At 39.0% G+C, this 20731-nt stretch overlaps 1 protein-coding gene across 2 annotated transcripts; it reads right to left on the minus strand.

The window, feature by feature from the left end:
• Positions 1-1222: 1222 nt before the first annotated feature.
• Positions 1223-20340, minus strand: igsf5b (immunoglobulin superfamily, member 5b). 2 transcript variants are annotated; one of them, XM_077565541.1, is made up of 10 exons: positions 20229-20340; positions 19156-19252; positions 17338-17646; positions 11755-11882; positions 10064-10229; positions 9599-9727; positions 6294-6318; positions 4295-4377; positions 2129-2193; positions 1223-1892 (listed from the first exon to the last, which is right to left on the minus strand). In XM_077565541.1, exons 2-10 carry the CDS (start codon positions 19238-19240, stop codon positions 1782-1784), a joined length of 1101 nt encoding a protein of 366 aa, XP_077421667.1. In that variant the 5' UTR covers positions 19241-19252; positions 20229-20340; the 3' UTR covers positions 1223-1781. The 2 variants fall into 2 exon arrangements, with proteins under 2 accessions (XP_077421667.1, XP_077421668.1); XM_077565542.1 differs by lacking the exon at positions 2129-2193.
• Between the last annotated feature and the right edge of the window lie 391 nt (positions 20341-20731).

A 20731-nucleotide genomic window follows, 5' to 3' on the forward strand; every position in this document is an offset into this window, starting at 1 on the left:
TCCACGGAGAACGTGTATCAAGTTCCGCCAAGAGGTTTGACCGTTAAATATTTATGTATCTGCTTTGGGTTGCTGCCCGGTTGATCCTGACCCAGCACCCACTACGCCTCTCCCTGATAGGCTGAGACGTATGCAGCTAATCAATGTTGCCAGAAGAGATCAATCAAATGCGGAAGCGGAGCTCCAATCAGCATATGCATCGGCCTTCAAAGAAATGAAAGTGTATTCTCCATTCAACAAAACACACGCCGATGATTGCTTTTTTCTTTCAAGCACTTCCAGGAGGTGACAGATGACGACAAGGCGTTTCAATAAGGTCGCAGCGTTTTCTCTCATCATTCCGTTTTACCCTCTTGGATAATCATATGTCATGCATAATCAAATAAACTTGGACCTTTGAAATAAATAGAAGAAATATGAAAAATGATGTATGGTTCTCAGTGGGAAAACTGCTTGTTTATGTGAGATGCAAGTCATTTCCCCTGATGAAACTATGTGAAGAATGTCTGGAAGATTCATAGACCTTCATCACCAACACTCCACTCTTCATCCTTTGCCATTATGAAATGCAAATGTTATGTCACCCTCTTCATGCCCAGATAAATCTGTTGTTGTGTACGGAGATACTCACGACCCTGCAACCGCTCAAACAATCACACTGTGTTCATTTGCACTCCACTGACAGCTTCTCCTCAAGTCCTGCGTGACTTGAACAATGAGTTGGAGGCACATAAAAGAGCGAGAAGCTCATATTTGCTTATGGCTGTCCTGAAAACGTACTTAAACACTGGAACAGTCTTTCCTCTCTGGATTAAATGATGGTGAGATTTACAGTTCAGATGCTGAAATGTGTCTTTGTCTGCCTCAGCATGCTTATAATCAATCCAAGCTAAGAGTAGCACAGAGAGACATGCTCGCCTCCATCAGGGCATCAATCAATGTGTAGCAGAGCCCCCCCCCCCCCCCCTGCAGTGGCACAGTGATATTCTTAGAAGCCAATTATTGAGCAAGTGAAGACAAGAAAGGAAGAAGGAGCTCCACACGCACACATTTGCAGCAAGATTGTTGTTTCAATAAATTGGCCAGTTTGCTTGTTTCTTTTACTCCTCATTAGCAAGAGGAACGCTGCTGCAAAATCGGTACATCCACCGTTAACCCGGCAGGGGATATGCTTTAAAATATATAGTTTTAAAGACACCATTAAAAGCAAGATTAGTCATACTCTATTTGCTGTTGTTTTTTTGTTTTTATTTTATGACAAATGTTACATGTACAAAATTATTCACACCCTTTTTCAATACTTGTATAGCCAAGGTTCTAAATTTATATTGGATTTGAAAACTCTATATTGTGAGTACAGGAATTCTTTAGAATTGTGCAAAGGTTTTCATCAACATTGTCATAAATTATTTATTTTAATATATTGCTCACTTTAAAATATATATTTAAAAAAAAAAACATTAAAATATCCTTGCTTGTGAGTATTTAAAGCTTTCTCTTCTATTTTTCCATTATTCCTTGTCAAAAATAAAATTCAAAATGGTGGTCAACCAGCATTCCGAAACAAATTGTTCCACTGTCATTAAGAACTCTTGTGCTTCACGACAAAGTTGTACACCTACGTACTTCACATCCAAATTCAGACAGATCACCAAATGATTCCTGAGCGCGGCTCCTGCTGCTGCTCACCGCTCCCTCGGGGGATGGGTCAAATGCGGAGAAAGAATTTCGCCCCGTTTAGGTGGGTGCGACAATCAGTGGTACTTTAACATGAAATATGTTCAAACTGTCGTAACTCTCCGGATGTTCTTAGAGTTCCCATCTGAAAGGCCGACTTGGGCGTGACCGCCGCTATGTAAGGACAGACTGCTTGACGTTACGACATCAGGGACCTGAGGGACACAAAAAGGTGGCTTTAGTAGAGAAGGGAAGTATACAAAGGAAACTCCCTGTCTTGGTTGGTATTTTGTAAAATGTTGAGAGCAGCAGTGAGTCTGTAGATGTTTGAGTTTGTACATCCAGGATAGGTCAACCCTACTCATGAAATCAGTGGTCCAGTTTTTTCAACACTAGCAAACTTAAAAATCGTTCTGTCTCCCTGTTGTGATGTTGTCTTTCTCTAGCTTACCTTATCAACGCTGACAAAATCCATCTGGCTATGAATTCCCTTCATTAACTCTTTGTAAACTGCATCTGGAGGGTGGGAGAAAAAGTCATTTAGTCTCCTCTAACCTTCCAGCCGCAGATCAGTTACTTTTATTTTAGGTTTAATGCTTCAGAGGACTCCAGTGTGAACACAGTATCCTAAAGTTGCTATCATGGATAGATGTGAATTATTTAGTGTAGATTAATTGGGCCTGTATTATGTCACTGCTGCTCATGCCACAATGCTTTGAACTAGGGGTGTCAAAATTAGTGCGTTAATTTTGAGTTAATTTAGAGTTCCTTTAACGCCACTGTTTTTTGTTTTGTTTTTTTCGTGCGATGACTGCCCCTTATTTGGAAAGCCTTTACTGGGGGGGATTATAGTCGCAACGCAGCAGACATGTCCACGTCAAAATTTAGCAGTAATAAACTTAATAATAATGCATATATTTGTTGAGAGTGGGGTCAAGTCATTTTACAATTTTAAAAATGTGCAGAATTTCACAAGTTACTTGATGTTAAAGATTAGATAGCCCTTAGTATGAACTGAAAAATGCACTGAGCTGTCACCAACATCTTACAAATGCAATTATGCCACCTAGTGGCAAAAAAATGACCTCAACACAAATCAATATCACACTCTTCAATCTTTTTAATTTTAACTCAATTCTATGATTATGAAATTACTTGTTTTGATCATTAGAAGATGCAGCCATATTTTTATTAGTTCAGCATTTTTTCCACTTTTTATGTTAATTTTTATGTTAGAACAGAGATAAAACTATTGAAGTTTTGGTCTTAATTACGATCAAAAATTTTAATCGCCTGACACCTCTACTTTTAACACTTCGAAGCATAGAAGATAGAACAAACAAAAATGGTCAAGGACAACAATTGAATCTGGTTTCCACGTGTAATGCAGCAAGTTTGTGCTGGTGCCAGACTTGGGAATAAATACTGCTTTACTTATTTCTATCGTGTCATTTTAGTCTGCCTATGTTGCCTCTCATAAAATGCAGGTCAAATCTTTATGTGTATACCAGGATTAAAAACTAAACAGAAGAAATATAGAAAGAGACTCAGCTAATCCTAATTGTTTTCTGGAAATCCGCCTCATTGAGCTGATGATAATTAACAAGATGTGAATTTGTGACAAGAACTCATTATCAGAGGTGGGTAGTAATCTTTAAGTCAGTTTTGGATTAATTGTACTTTGTCAAAGTAGGTTCAATATTACACACTTTCTACCTTTACGTGAGTATTTATTTTAATTTTCATTACATTGACCCACATATGGCTCACTAATTTTATTCTTTATTATTACTTCTGTGCTATCGATTTACTTTGGTTTGGCAGAGAGATTTCAGCTCTACAATCCAATGTGACCACAAGTAGCAGTTGACTCCATTTCACTAATTAAATGGAGCCAGGCAGTCACATGACCACACACAGAGGGTCCTATTTTCATGCAAAATGCAAGTCTAATCAAAGTGCATCTAACTGCGCATGGATGGAGTTTTCTTTCTTTTGGTATGGGTACAATTAGGAAGAACGCCGTTGTGAGAGTGAACACAGCCAACTTCTTTTCTGGCCAAAGAAAGCAATTCCACTCATTCCCTTTAAATTCAGCAACAGGGGGGGGGGGGGGGCACCCTTGGTTCACTGGAACGCCCGGCATGTTGCAACAAGGTCCAAATTACCAAGCGTCTAAATTAGACTTGCACTGGCATGAAAATGAAGATGTTTGTACACCAAGAGACCAAAGTCTCCAACCTGAAAAGTTTGAAAACGGACATATTAACATGAAGCGTGGCAGAAAACAATGGAGGAAACGTTTTTTCTTTAATTTGTATTATTTAGTTAAAATACTGTATGTATATATATATATATATATATATATTAGTATCTTTATTATTATAGTTCGATTTGAATTTGCCGGATTTTATATTTTTGTCTGATATAAATGAGCTGATTTAAAAAAGCAATAAATCTAAACTTGCTCATCACTTGAGCAGTGTTTTTTTTTTCACTGAATACTTTCAGTCTTACTCAAGTAATTATCTGGAGAACTACTTTTTCACTTGACTTGAGCCTTATTATATTATTAAGGAACTGCAAGTCTTACTTGAGTGCCTTTTTTGATACTCACCTGTTGTGCTCACATATCCCAAGTTGACCCTGCCACCTGTGGACTCAGCAGCCAAACTTTGTCCATTGTTTGATTCCGCACACCTGCAATTATCCAAATGCTTAAGCAAAGGTCACGTTTAGCGCAGTGTCAAAAGCTTTTGATGCTCCACAACTAAGGTAGTTTACTATCACATGCAACTCCAATGGCCAGTGTACTCCTGGCCAATCAAGTCCAGCTTTGTTTTGTTTTTTTATTAGACCCTTATTCCTGTATAACAGATTTGTGTTGCATATACAAACATCCCTCCTTGGTTAGAGAGAACAGTTGCCATGGGTTACCACCTCCACTCACCGTAAACAGTGCTTACTGAAAGGGCCATACTGCTTCGGCATGTCAAATAGTTGATGCTTCGGCAATTGCTCACAGAAATCTGTCCAGGAAATTGTTTTTTTACTACGGTCTCCACACAATCTTCACGTCCTGTTTTCTCAGAGCCACTCATGTTCCAGGTCACTTGATCCCCGATGCAGGCCTTCTTTCCGAGAGACGCCAACTTGGGGCATGGCGACATCAAGGGCTATATTTAAAAGGGTGCCTGTGAATAATATCTGGCGAGCCTCACCGCACACATTGGTTGAGTCCTATTGATTGAATGTAACTTCTGCTCCCTGAAGCAGAAGAATGAGGTGAAACACGTGATTGCCCCTCAGTGTATGTGAAGTGCAGCAATCAGACTGAGAGATGAGCGTGATTGCAGATCATCTACCAATTGGTGGTTATAGGGAAATCTTGAGTCAGGCCATCGGAGGGCTTTTACGGTATCTCATACCACGGCTGCATCTTCTAGTGTTTAAAACAAGCAATTTCATAATCATAAAATTGAGTTAAAATTAAAAAGATTGAAGAGTGTGATATTGATTTGTGTGGAGGTCATTTTTCTGCCACTAGGTGGCATAATTGCATTTGTAAGATGTTGGTGACAGCTCAGTGCATTTTTCAGTTCATACTAAGGGCTATCTAATCTTTAACATCAAGTAACTTGTGAAATTCTGCACATTTTTAAAATTGTAAAATATGACTTGACCCCACTCTCAACAAATATATGCATTATTATTATAAGTTTATTACTTGTTCCTCTCATTCAGGGAACAAAGGTGATACTAATAATGTTCACGTTTAGCAACTTTATATGTGAATTTTCCCAGAAATTTTCAGTTTAATTTTGAGGTTCCACTGTATTCTGGGAGAATGGATAAAACTGTTTATTTTACGAATAAACCGAGTTCAAATTTCACATCATTAGCATTACCGTTTCAAATTATAATCATCGCTATTTCATTATTTAGCACTAAGTAATAATTTTCCGACTTCCGCCATCCAATGTGTGCCACAACAGCAAACCGATGGAGAAAAAAAGAAGACACAAACCGTGGACGTAGTAGCCAAACAAGAAAGGGGACATTAATCTGATGGCAAATAAGAATAACAAGACCTCAACTTAACAAATTTGATGCAATATTTATTGAGCAACTTTCCCGACCCATGTAACGACTGTTGTTCCGACGACAACAACAAATTGAGCAATTCTGAACTCTCGTTATAGACTTATGTTGATTTTAGGAATATTGTGATTGAGCTGATAACAGTGATTTTCAAATAGATTCATCTCTAGTTGTGAAGAAACAATTGCCTCACTTGCAGTCATTTATCATGGGCCTTGTTTTTATCATTAAGTGCACTGTCAGTAAGGAACGTGTTTTACGAGACTTGGTCCTCTCCCTGAAAACACTATAAAATGTCAGCAGTGGAGAAAAATGCTGACATATATAATGTGCGCTTTATCTGCCTCTTAAAGAAGTCAAAGGCATTCGTGTTTATTTAGTGCAAGCTATTTTAAAATCATAATTTATTTGCTTGAGCAACAATAAAAGCCCCTTCACTTTTAAGGAGGCTTTATTGAAAATTGTTTGCTGCCGCACCTGTTTAAGGAAATGCCCAAAGACATTTAAGTTCTTACCTTATTGCGTCTTGTGTGCTTCTCTCTGAAAGACAAAGAGAGAGATTTTGTTTTGTTTTGGGGTTGTTGTTTTTTTAGCACAGAAACTACCGTTACATTGACCATAGAGACACTATGCCATTTCAATGCGTTGAAAAAAGAAACAGGGCCTCCATAAAAGACTTCAGAAATTATTAGTTTTGGATTCTGCTCAATAGCCTCCAGTTAGCTGAGTGTTAATGAGTTTTGTAACAAGGCTTGAACATCATATAACAAGGCTGTAGACAATGTTAGCCCCATGAGACATATAAAACCGTTACTGTTGAGGGGAGAGAAACTGCCTTTGCCGTTATATAATAAATCCGGCCCCCCACAGCCCCTTTGCTCAAGTCTCTGAGGGGAACCGGAGCAGCTTGTTGTATTTTTCCAATAATTGCAAAGCACACATTACTCTCGCGTATGGCTCGATTAAATAGAGCGGCAAAGCACCTTCATTGAGATGCAAAACATTCCTCTTGCATTTCTCCAGCTCAAGCTTTAAAATGTAAGAATCAGAGTAATGGTAAACGGAGCACTCGGGAACAGCATCAGCTGCTGGAGATAATCCCTTAGCCTTGAACCACAGCCGTGAGTCCGTTACACTGCTTTCCAATCAGTTACAGGGATTACGACAACTCTTAAATGTGTGACTCAAGGCAATTTTTGTTGTTGTTGTGCTGTGGAGAGACAAGCTTCCCCCGCCTTCAATGATTCCCTGAGAGTGGACGGACGATCCACAACCGATTCTGCAACACCCCTTACTTCTTGGCCACACTGCTGTATATAAACTCTGCAGCCTTATTAGATAGACACTTCCTAAGTATTGACCACCATGTCTGACCACATCACAAATCAGATTTGAAGTTACAGTAGAAGTGTCAAACTGAACAGTGACTTAAAATATCAGTAATGGGGCTTGTAGACTTTCTGTTACAAATTACTTTTTTATACAGTATAGTGTTTTTGTAGTAAAGTGGAATGTATTCAATCATTTACCAGTGGTTCTTAACCTGCGTTCAATCGAACCCGTGAGGTTCGGCAGAGGTTAAGACACACACCCGACGCAAATGATGAAAACGCCCCGCTTGGTCCTCATTGGCTGCAGGTAATCACGTAACATTGCTTCTTGGCCTAATTTGGTGGGCTCGGAATTCAACTAGTGGTTGTTTTGATGGTACGACGTGTGATATCTTTATTATTGAAATCTTTTCATACTATGTCGAGCAAAAATGAAAGTGGTCGGATGAAAACGTGCAATATGAATTCACATGTATAATGGAACATATGGTGTTCCACAGGGTTCAATTCTGGGACCTCTGCTGTTTTCATTGTATGTGTCCCCAGAATATTTTCACCGTTTGAAACTTACATCTACAGTTTAAACCATTCATATATTGTCCCCATCTTAACTCTTTGACTGCCAAAAACGTTAAATGGCGTTTAGTAAAAACCTACGGAGGGCCGCCAAGGACGTTAAAAGACGTTCTCAAATGTTTTTATTTTTTTGGGGGGGAAACGGGTGGAGGAAAGCCTTGGCCAGCTGTGGTGAAAGTTTCAAGCAGATCTAGTTAGCCTAATGACTATTTTTGGCCCCTAGATGGCAGCAATGACTCTCTTTTGACAAGATTGGGTAGGCGTCAATAGAAGACGTGAGGCGGAGCTAGAGGGGACAATGGCTGGGGAAGGGAAGAGAACATGGCGACCGGTTGCAAGCAGCTCACGCTTGGGAATTTTTTTCAAAGACGAAAGGCATCGACCAACGCTAAAGAGCACATTGATGACGACGATGATCATCATCGATGATGGTGACTCCGAGGTTGGAAGCATTGACGCGGCAGTAGAAGACGTGAGGCGGAGCTAGATGGCTGAAGAAGCGAACAATGGCGACCGGTTGCAAGCAGCTCACACTTGGGAATTTTTTTCAAAGACGAAAGGCATCGACCAATGCTAAAGAGCACATTGATGACGACGATGATCATCATCAATGATGATGATGATGATGGTGACTCCGAGGGTGACGCCGAAGTTGGAAGAGCTGACGCGGCGGCTATGACGACGTCATAAAGGTTCACGGGCTAGCGATGCTAACACCGGAAAACGCGGAGCACAACCGAGCACGCTCAGGCGGACGTTCAATCGGACGACGAAGAGTGCCCCGAGTCCAATGCATATTCATCGGAGGAGTGGGTACAGTCTGCTACTTGCTATTCCCCGGAAAAAAAGGCCGTCAAGAAAGTGTAACGTCTGCACGCGAAACGGACAATCGAAGTGAAACTACTCTGTTGTGCAAATCCTGCTCCCTCTCCTTGCACGCAGGGCAGTGTTACAAAAAGAAAAACTGTATTTGAAACATCCACATAATTGTAAATAGTACCACAGTTGCACACATTTGTAAATATTTTGTGAAATTCTTTTGTCAAATTGTTACACTGTTGAATGGAAATAAACGTATTTTGAAATCTAAAAACACTTTTTCATTGTTGGTGGTGGTGGTGTATTACAGAAGTAAAGCACTATTTAGGTGTTTGTGGCATCATTCATGGACAAAAAGAAGTGTAGAATTCACTAGAGTGCATGAAATAACATCGTTTCACAAAAAGCTCTTTTTCTCCGCTTTTTGTTTCAAAACAGAGCATTTCGGTGAAACTAACCATTTTCTATTGTTGATTACTGAAGAACGGAATAAGGTAGAAACAAACTTTTCTTTCTGATGAAAGATGAGAGTTCAATCTTTCATTTGGTAGTATGTGTGTTTCCATAGTCCAAACACAACATTTTCTGTGGACCTTGAAAGATCAGTCAAAATGCTTAAATCGGCTGGCACTGGCGACATCCCGTTTCTGAAAACGTCTGGCAGTCAAAGAGTTAAAATATATATTTTTTTTGCCTAAATCATCTCCACATCATGCAAATGGTTACTTTTGTGTTACCTGAAAAATCTGAGGGGGAAAATACTTAGGCGATTATTTTAAGAAGGCGTCGATATGGGGATCTATGAAGAGACTTCAAATCGCTCTTTGTTGCATCTTGCCCAAAAGTCTTTTGTGTTGATCTTGTGTGGAACTTTGTCAAAAATGTTCATGGAAAAGTATACAGTTCTGCTGACAACTAATGTTCTTTATACAGTCAGAAAAAAAAATTACGCGTCCTTGGTGAAGGCCAACATCACAGAGTGTGACCGCCTTGCTTCTTCATTATACTTTAATCATAGTCTGTGTACAGAAATGAGAAGGGGAGAGGCGATACTTTTTTCTTCCACTCTAAGCAATTCAAAGAAAAGTGCATACTTGCTTGTCTCCTTCTGTACCAGAGGACAAAGCAGATGCAGAGCAGGAGGAGCAGGAGAAGAGCAGTGAGGGAGGACGTTACCGCCAACGGGACTGTGCAGTTATCTTCATCTTGCACCACCTCTGCAACTGAGGAGGGAAAGTCACATTGGGAAAGAGATGGTAACTTGTTATTGAGTAAGTTTGATAAACTGGATATGAGGATAAAAATGGTGTTGCAGCACTGTACAACTGTACAAACCAGAAAAAAATATTATGCTCTTCCTTGCTGTCTAATTGCCATTTAATTGTAAAAGAAGAAGAAGAAAAAAAGTGCTTTTTCTGGTTTGTTTACTTTTTTGCGACTTGTTGCTAGGCAGAATTCACGCAGCTTGAGCCTACCAGACTCACAAATTTTCACCTATTACAGACAGGGCTGGAACATATCCCCCAAGTTTTACTGTAATGACTCTGCCGGTGTCTCACCGACGGTCAGACGGATGCCGCCCATCAGTGGCATGGGGAGGGCGGACACCGAGGCCAGACAGTCAACACGTGAGCTTTTTGTCGCAGTCATGCTGAGGTTGCTGCTCACAGTGAAGAGGCTCTTTCCCGTCTCTTCACTGATGAGGTTGTATTCGCTCTGGCTCAACTTCACGCCACACAGACAGACAAACACATGATTATTTGCTGCATAGTACCATACTGGAAACATTTTCCTGAACAAATGGCCATGTTCTTATTGAGGCTAATTCTTAATGCTTGTAAACAAACGTTTAGCACCAAGACACTTCTGGGTGGCGAAATGCGAGAGATCCACCCGGTTACTGTAGGTCAATAAACAATGTTGGACTTTTAAAACTGCAACAATGACAAAAAATGTTTGGGGTTGCAGGCCTTATTATCAATCACCAAAATAACAAATTAATGTTAAGTTAGGCCCATTTACAAATTATGCTAGCATGCTAGTCTTTAGGCTACACCATGACCAATGTTTTGTTGACAGTCTTCTGCCCAGATTTAGTTATAACTGTTTAGATTTAGTCATAACTGTTTTAATTTCCTCAGCAGAGGGGGCGGGTGGGTGTTGAAAGGGGCTTGGGGAAAAAGTAGGCGTTGTAATACTTTTTCAAGATAGTATAAGAATGATATGGGTCCGCTGAAAAGATACACTAGCAAGAAGAACTGCAGCCATTTGTCTGTAAACTTGCTTGTGTCCAGAATATTCTGTAAAATAAATCCTTCGAAGGACCTGTTCACCGATCTCCAGTCTGTATTCAGAAAATCAGGATTCTCTCAACCCGCACAACAACGAACACGCGGAAGACAAAGATAGTCTTCTAACAACTTTTAAAACTGCAACAATGACAAAAATGTGTTTGGGGTTACAGGCCTTATTATCAATCACCAAAATAACTACTCAATGTTAAGTTAGGGCCATTTACAAATTATGCTAGCATGCTAGTCTTTAGGCTACACCATGACTAATGTTTTAGTATTTCATTTTTTGCTGTCTCTTGAATTAATAAGCTATTTAGGCTACTTTGTTTTCTCAATGGCTCTGCCTTTTTTTATTTCTTTTTTTACCAGAGGCGCCACCGGAGAACGGTTCCGCTTTTTACCATCCAAAAATAGTGATGTCATTGACCCATTGAGTGTTTGTCGCCTTCATCCTTCAATCCAGCAAGAGGCAATGCTGCTGGGATCAGTTCATCTGCCACGCTGCCGTTAATCGACTTAATTCTGTGGCCAGTGGATGTTGAGACGCAGCAGCAAGGCGGCTGGGCCCATCTGCAGCACCCACAGAATCACCGGCTACTTCCTAAAGGCTAGTTAGGGCCAACATCCAATCTTGCTTCTTGACATAAATATTCATGCGGTGTAGTTAAGGAGTTATGCAATCAATAGCCACATCCACACAATGGAATCAAAGCGGAATTAGACATTTAAAGATAACTAGAATCACACTCAAAAATATATATATGGCTAACTGAATGTTTGTAAAAATCCAGACTTGCTTGTTACTTATTGCATTTCTCCATAATTTGTGTTTCACCACACTCAACAGGTATGTGAGCCGTGTTGTTGCAAAATGTTACTCAGACTTTAGTATGATATCTCATTTTAACTGATAGTGGTGGTATCACAAAAATACATAATTCTTTTTATTTGTTTACCTTTTTACCATTGACTTCCCAATCCAAAGAAGGTTCAGGGTACCATCCCACGGCGTCACACTTAAACTGGACCAACTGCCCTTTTAAGGCTACCACATTGTCTTCAAAGACGTTCACAGTGCCCCTTTCTGAAATGAAGCAGAAAAAGGCAGTCACGCTCACACATTTGCATACTTGCAGGTGTCATGGTTGTATTTATTTAATTAATTATTTGCCATGATTGGTAATTTGGCAACTCCAATATTGCAAGTGTGATATGCGATTTCTCTCAGAATGTAGAAATATTTTCAGAAATACTTTATTATAGCTAGTGATTTCATATATTGTACCGTAATTTAACCTTGGGTGTAAAATTACTTTTTACACATCTGATTAAAATCTGTGATGATTCAAGCAAGAATTTGTTATATCATTATTACCCACTGAAGCAAATCAAAAGTCACAATACTAGATTACGAAAGCATCCAGTATAAAATCTATATAGCAGTATTAAACTTGCAATAATGATGTGCCCTAAAAAGTGTTTATCACTGACAAAATGATGAGCAGCAGCACCTCGGTTGGCCTGTTCACTTATAGGAAAAAACTGATGTAGTTGATTGATTGAGCACCTTAAAGTGTCAAAAGCCTGACAAATGCTCCTCATCTTTTCCCCCTCATCTAGTACCCTGCCAGCCAAATAAGCCTCTATGGAGTACAGAGGTACAGCGTGTTGTCAGGCAATATGAGTGGCGGAGCCAAATACTATTTGATTGCTGAATTTGGAGCCACAAAGAAAAACATACTCTCCAGCTGTAAAACTGTACATTTTCAGTGTGGACTCCAGATGTATTTAGAGGTTGGTGAGAGCAAATGTTGGCACGCGACCAGCAGCTTTTTTCCTAATGACTGATGAGAGGCTGGGGGGCCATTATAACTGAATAAGTCTATATTGCGGTTCATCGTTTGTGCCACTGCTAAATCATAGATTTTTAAGCAATTATGTTGTTGTTGTTTTATAGGTTTTTACTAGGGGTGGGAATCTTTGAATGTCTCACGATTCGATTTGATTCCGATTTTTGGGTCTGCGATTCGATTCGGAATCGATTTTCGATTAAGAACTATTTTTGATTCAAAATGATTTGATTGACAATGATTTTTGCTTCAATCCATAGATGTGCAAGGAATTCTAATGATCTACTCCAGTCTTACTCGCTAATGCTAATTAGCGCGCTACTCACGGTACTTTTATCACTCAAAAGAACTCTAATGTGGCTACAACTTAACAGTGTATTAGACCGCGTGGAACCACACTGCCCCTCAGTGGCCAAACCGGGTACAACATAAACAGCGCTCCAAATAAAGGCACACACAGACAAAGGCAAGACAGTATAAAATAATTTAAATAAAATGATTTTGGGACATTTAAAATCGATTCTGGATCGTACTAAATGAGGATTGCGATTCTTATGAGAATCAATTTTTTGGGCACACCCCTAGTTTTTATCATGTACATACATGTCCAAATTTGATTCATTTCATATATTCAGATATTGTCTATATAGTGCAAAATTACCACAGAAATTGTCTTTACTTTTGGAGTATTGAGGTTTATAACAACATTCCTCACACAATGGGGTCTGATTTCGTGATCTGCGCAGGGGCAGGTTAGACTTTATTTTGGTATTTAAATACACGGAACTTGGCGCAGTCAAAAACAGGCGTTTTGCGCTGTTGTGGGATTGAACAGAGCTGACTTGAAAGGACGCTTCTCATTCTCTTTAAAATCTGAGTGTGAGAGGCGCACAGTCAAATTAGAAGGAAAAACTGAACTTTCCTTTGGTCTCTTGAGGTCTCCCTAATTTAATGGAATTCAGATATTTCTGGGGTTGGTGAAAGATTCTGGTTGGTAACCCGGTGGGTAGTAGGTGATGTCTGGTCGGTGCTGGATTTCACTTTTCTTTCTTTTCTTTGATCCTTCCTCGGGTCTCCTGACAACTAAACAAATCTAGCTGGATTCTGAAGTATTCGGTTTAGGTAAACGGTATGGGATTTTTAATAAGTTGTAGGTGAATTAATGAGCACACACGCACGCACATATGCACACACATTTAAAAAAAAAAAAAAAGGTGGGGGAAAGTAGGAAAAACTGATTTGATGGAATCCCTTTAAAAGGATGTTTTAATAGGTCTGACTTTGAACAAGGTTAAACATGTTAAAAGTGTGTGGGAGGGCTAAAACCTTTTTTTTTTATGATGATCTCAATACATAGCAGACGATCACCTATCGCAGGTGGGTCAGGAATATACCCCCATGATAAACAGCAGCTCGCTATAACACATTGGAAAAGCGATCCATGAGGTTTGTTAATCACTGTCTGCGGAGGATTTTTGTGTCGATATGGTGGGCTGTAATTAGAGAGCGTTGAGGTCTACATTGAGAGAAGTCAACAGCACTGATTAGTTCACATAAGCATTATTAAGATAAAAATAAAAGAAATAAAACATCCTCCCTATCTGGACAATTAAAGGCATAGAGATGGTCTGCAGCAGATTTGTGGCTTCCTTCCAACGTTCTATGTGAGGCTGCAGTACACAAATCACAGACTTGCTGACTGTTAAGTGGACGTGCCAGGATGCACCGTTAATTCCAAGGCTGTGTCAGGTCAGAGCAATCGTCTGCTTCCAGCCAGCCGGAGGGGTGTGTGGTGTGTGGCATGGAGGGCGGAGTGCCGTTTCACTAACAGTACTATTAATGAGTGAACATGTCAGCGGGGATTTGCAGTTCTGGCAGGCGATGGAAGCTGTCTTTATAATATATTGGAAAATGTGATGGTTCATTGGCTTCCTCTTGCTTTTTTTTTTTTTTTCAGCAGCAGCAGGGTATTTTTCGCACAGTTTTTTTTTTTGTATTTATTTTGCTGAGTTCTCAATTTAAGGGCAAGGATGCAAACAAGCAGAAGGATAAGGTCACTGGAGCAAAAGTCCATACAAATCTTGTGGCTTTTAATGACTTGTCAACTCATCTGAGATATGCCATTTCCATCAGGCTGAATAATGCTGTGTCAGCAACAATAGTCACTATATGTTTCAGGACATCATTTATTTGTGATTAGAGGAAATATGGTGTCTTTTAATCAAGTAGCCGATGTGACTGGACATACAGTATGTAATGATCTATGCATGAGTGTTGTATCATTTTATACTGTATTTAAAAAAAAAGAAAAAGAAAAGGTCACCATTATCACATGGAAAGCAAAACTATTAATAGTATAATAGTCCTTATCTTACAAAACTGTCAATTTACTGTGAGAAAACATTCAGTTGTATTTGCTTGCAGTGAGTTGTGCAATTTTCTAAAAAAAAAAAAAAAAGAAGAAAAAAAAGTAAAGTACACCATTATTAAATTGAATGTACACATTTGACAACTATTTCATAGCTTTATATTTAAAGTGCAAATATTTCGTATAAAAAAAAGCCATTAAAAAAACTGTCCCCATAAAATACTGCTACCAGTTTTGCTTTTAAAAGGAACACTATTATAACGCTAACTACATATTATGACCATTATTGGTAGCTTTAATAGTCTTCAAATATAGAATCATTTTATTGGAAAATTATATTTCCCTTGAGTAAAAATGTGTAAAAAAAAAAAAAAAAAAGTGTACTATAATCCAAGAAAACGATTCATCTAATATATATATATACATATAACAATCATTAAAAGGTATTAAAATAGATAGAAAAACAAATAGATTATTAAGATAAAATATTGCTACCAGTGTTATAAGCTGCAACACAATTATCAGTATGTTTCTAAACATTTAATTAATTAATTAATTATAACCATCGGCATGGAAAAAAAGCTTGTTCCTACAATCAAGCAATATCAAAACAAAAGGAATGTTTAAAATACATATTCTAAACAGGACACCATTAATACTGCATGTTCAGTTGTCATCAAAGCCCATTTATATGCTGTACTGTATTCAAATGCTGAATGTATCAGTTATAATGTTGGGTGGTTGACTTCTTTAAACAAATCTTTAAACAAATGTTATATTTGCTGGAGGAACATTATTTTTTTAAGCCAACGGACTACAAAATTGAGACATTGTGAACATGTTCTGTGTGGCACGGTGGACGATTGGCGAGCACATCTGCCTCATAGTTCAGAAGTCAAGTGTGGTGTTTCCTGTGTGCATTCGGCATGTTGTCCCCTAGCCTGAATGTTTTTTTTTTCAGGTATTACGGTTTGATCCCACGTTCCAAAAACGTGCATGGTAGGTTAAGTGATAACTGCATTGGCATGATATTTTTTCATTTCATTAACTTCATTCACGTTACGATAAAAAAATGAGTTACTTTTTAGTTCTACTTAACCTCACCTGTATTCCATTTGTTCTATTTAAATGTCTTTTTTTTTGTTATTCCCAACATACCTCTCTTTCCGTCTACAAAACGGTTATAATTACATGTAATTCTTCAGTTCCGTTCAAATAAAACTAGAGACAAAGCAGCTTGAAAGGCAAAATGCATGTTTTTCTCTGGTTGAGCTCATATGTTGAAGCAGCAGGAGTGTGTGGGTGGCTACAATCAAAGCAACATTTGCTACTTTCTTTTTTTCTTATCAAGGTTATATTCAGTGTGTTTTGCAACCACTAGCGGTGCAGCAGATTTTTGTGCTTGCAATTTATTCTATACGCAAGAAGACGAGAAGCTGAGGGGAAACCTTTTTATTTTTGTTCATTGAATTACTTTTTATGTCATGGAGTTCAAGACTGAGTCTTTTGTAAATTTTTGCAAAGCAAGTCGTAAAATTATGGACTTAAGTCTACTCGAGTCTTGTTGTCATGAGACTCGAGTAACGACATCAAAATTGGTCCGTTAATGTAAACATGAAAAATACAACATTAAAAATATATACAGACGCTCCCCACCTTACGAACGAGTTACGTTCCGGACGATCGTTTGTAAGGTGAATTTGTTCGTAAGTTGCTTCAGTGTTATATTTTGTATTATAATTTATGTTTAAAGCCTATATAAGTATATTGAAGGTTTATATAAGTATGTTTAAGGCTTGTACAAGTAACCTGCATTGGTTTGTACTGAAAAAAACTTAATAAAATGGAGAGAATACATACAGTACTGTACTGTACTACGTATGTTAGAGAGAGAGAGCGAGACACACACACACAGTATGTACATGTACGTAATAAGATAAATAAAATGAAGTTTAACTTACTTTTGGAAGATGTACTCGATGCTTAAGGAGATGATGGAGGAGGAGGAAGAGGAAGATTTTATATCATGAGAGATTCTTCGTCGTCGCTGGAATCGGCTTCATGGGGACCGGCGTTTCTTCCTCCTCCTCCTCGACACGTTGCTCAGCCTCCAATGAGCTCTCACAGCGCCAAGCATCGGTATTAGCGGCGGAAAGAAGCACTACGCGCAATACAAAATCTAACTTACAGCATCTCTTTCCGAACATTTTTCGACATACTGTACGCGCAGAAATGTTCGTATGTACCGTTGTTCGTAACTCGAATGTTCGTAAGTAGGGGAGCGTCTGTATCACAAACTGGGGCACAAATCTGATACTGACCTTGAACAAAGAGGATTGCTGTTTTCTTGTCATTGCCTTCGAGGTTACAGCTAACTTGACCCTCATGGAGCCTCTCCACACTCTTAAGAACAAACACCCAACCATCTCCATCCCGGCTTTTTTCTGCAGTTACATTAGGGTTGGGGGAGGAGAGCACGCCGTGAATTCTGGAGATGGTGACCACCACTGTGTTGTTCAGCTCCCACAGCATAACATCCCACTTTGCACTCTGGACGCTGCAGGTAAAGCGGGCCTCGTCCCCACTGAGGACAGTCAAGCCGGCGGGCGACAGCTTTATAAGAGCGGAAACTGCAGAAGATTCAAAGGAGAATGCTGAAGTTATTGTTTTGCCACTTTTAAGAAAAAGGAAAGTAGCTCACTTCTTAAGTATTGAATGTTTTACATGTTACTATTAACTAACTTCTTCACGAGTTCACATGCTAGCAAAATAAGATGTACTGTTGAAGGGAAAATAACCATGGTTTGATATGTCCTCATGTAACCTCTTATATAAGGATATGTTGTTGTCCTGAACTGTTGTACGAGTCCAGGTGCCCAACAATTTGTAAATAAAGGGCGGAATCAGCCTGGGAGTGAATGCCTTGTTTATACTGTAGTCCTCCCTGCTTCGCAAACATGTTTTCGAGGGTGCCTGGGAGAGGGCTTGGCCGGCCCGGTTTCTCACGCTCACAACTTTTTGTTAACGAATAAAAGACGGAGCGGCACACGGTGTGGGTAGAGTCAGCTGTGGGATAAGTACGATCGCCCAGCCGTTTTGCAGCTCGTTCTACCCGGACCGTCGGCTCTCCGGTCTAGTGTCAAGGTAAGCGCTGATGATGATCATATTATGCTGCTTAGCGTTGAAGTGTGTTGATTGCTGTTTGCGGGGAATAAGAGGCACCATTATTCTAGCAAAGTGAGGTGTGTTTATTGCTGTTTGCTGGGAATAAAAGGTACAATTATTCTAGCACAGCACAGGTGTTGATTGCTGATTGCGGGGAATAAAAGGCACAATTATTCTAGCACAGCACAGGTGTTGATTGCTGTTTGCGGGGAATAAAAGGCACAATTATTCTAGCACAGCACAGGTGTTGATTGCTGTTTGCGGGGAATAAAAGGCACAATTATTCTAGCACAGTATATAAGTCTCTGTGTATTCATTGTTACTGCCGACCACTCACGATCCTGCATAAAAATATAAAGGTGAAGTAGTGTTTTCCACAAAACAACTGTTAATAAAGGTCTCATGATTCTTTTCCATTTGTTCCTATGGGGAAATGGTTTCATCAATCTGTAACGGGCAAGAATTCTCGAATGGATGAGGAGTCTGAACGCAAGCTCATATGAACGTGCAAAGAGATGTGGACTAATTGGTTTACACCACCATACTCAGGGTGATGTATAACTCCTTTGCGGTGAACTTGGCCTACGGGATCATAAATTATGCATCCATTTAGGAAATGAGGCCTGAGAAAGAAAAAAATATATCTGGGCCAAACAAACAGTTAGCAATCAGAGAATGGCACACTAATGAGCATCATTTTAACGTACTTCTATTGGGAATTGCAATGACTACGAATTCCCATGGTCACATGGTTCCATCTTACTGATAATATTTGCGAGAAAATTCATAAAGTGCCACAGGATCATTAGGGGCTCTTCTAACTGGATGGTCTGTGGGTGTAAACAGAAGTAGTGCCGCACTTCAACACAAGCACTCTGGCTATTAATGCATACGGTATTTTACTGGCCTCCGTGACATCATCATCAACATCACCAGTCAGAGAAGCAGCAGTTTGCTTTATGCTCAACTCTCACCTTGAGTGCCGCACAACAGAAGAACCACAGACAGAACAAAATTGTCCATCGTTATGCATTTGAATGGAGGTAATCCATTAATCATAGCAGAAGGGACCTGGAAAGAAAACAATCAATGACTGCATAAAAGCATGAAAAGGCATCATATGATTATTTTCATAATAATAATAAAAAAAAAAGTCAAACTACACTCTCCAGCCAAAACATTAGGTATGCATATTTACACATTAATGAGATCTATTCCGAGAGATGCACAAACATTTCTGACTTAAAAAAAATATTTCTCAGTTATTATTATGCTAATGTAGTTGTTGTTGGCTTTGTCTCTCATAGGAGACAAAATAAACATTTCATTTCTAGAAATGCAAACTGCAAGCACACTATCTGAGAGCATCACTCAAAACTGAGCAATATAATCAGCACAAAGACAGAATTTCTGATCAACACTATGTATTGGGTCATATTAGAAACATTTACAGTACTAACTGAAGACTTCCAATAGCATAAAGGTAAATCCAATCAGGCAGAAAGTATTACACCATTTAAAGACAGAATAATTACTCAACAAGAATAAACCTGGCTATAAAACAATGCATTAAAATAGCGGGTAAACCTGAAGGTTTAATTAAAGCAATGGGAAAATGTGGCCACTTAAAGGACTGTACAGCAAGTCTTATGGGAAAAGTAAGATGAAATGGCGGTTCTCATAAAATTTGGTTCATCTTAAAAGTAAATTCCATTGTGCTAATGAGAACGCAGTAAATGACATACACAGCATATAATAATTTGTCACTCGGAGAAAGTTTTGGTATTTACTTTTTAATTATAACTATAATTATTTCACATTTGTATAGCCTACATCATTGTTCTATATTTCTTTTCTTTTTTGTATTCTATACTTTTAGACTTTGGTGTAATACAAAGATCAATTAATACAATCTAAACACATTGAAATTTTATTTTACAAAGCTTGACCCAAGGAGAAACTCATTTAAATTCGAATGTGCCTGTACAAATGGTGATAAGTCAACATTTTCTTCTCTTCTAAAGTAAGATTAAATGTGATGACTTACCGCATTGTCATTATGGAACAGAAGTGATAATCCCACATATTTCAATGGTACCGGAACTTCTTTATGTGCGGGGGGCTCCGCGACATCACCCAAAAAAGTCCTGTTAAATATTAGCAAAATGAACTTTGCCCAGCAACCCAAACTGATGTAGATACACACACACATACGCAGTGTGATTCAAACAGCAAACAGTGGCCCTTGTATAGACACACTTCCCACGGTGAACAAAAATAAAACTCAATAAATGAATGGAACACTACAGTGAATAATGATGCCTGTGTATTTTGTACACAATGCTAAAAAAAAGTTGAATTAAAAATCCTGATTTGTCAATTTTGCGACATCTCTCATATGGGATCTTACGAGATTGGGAAATGCGAAAGAACAAAGGTTTCTTTGCAGAAGTGAGGAAACGGCCTTCCGCTGTCAAAGAGCACAAACATTGTTCCGCTCAGTGAAGGTCAGTCGGCAAAGTAATATTTACAGCAGAGATGGAGGGTGTG

The sequence above is a fragment of the Vanacampus margaritifer genome, chromosome 5 (assembly GCF_051991255.1).
Source record: "Vanacampus margaritifer isolate UIUO_Vmar chromosome 5, RoL_Vmar_1.0, whole genome shotgun sequence".
In the NCBI taxonomy this organism is placed as follows: domain Eukaryota; kingdom Metazoa; phylum Chordata; class Actinopteri; order Syngnathiformes; family Syngnathidae; genus Vanacampus; species Vanacampus margaritifer.

Coding starts and splice junctions, on each gene's coding strand:
- igsf5b (XM_077565541.1), bottom strand. CDS start 19,240: ATGATTAATGGATTACCTCCATTCAAATGCATAACGATGGACAATTTT. Junction 17,647..19,155: donor TCTGTTGTGCGGCACTCAAG/GTGAGAGTTGAG, acceptor AATCTTCTGCAG/TTTCCGCTCTTATAAAGCTG. Junction 1,893..2,128: donor ATTTTGTCAGCGTTGATAAG/GTAAGCTAGAGA, acceptor TGTGTCCCTCAG/GTCCCTGATGTCGTAACGTC.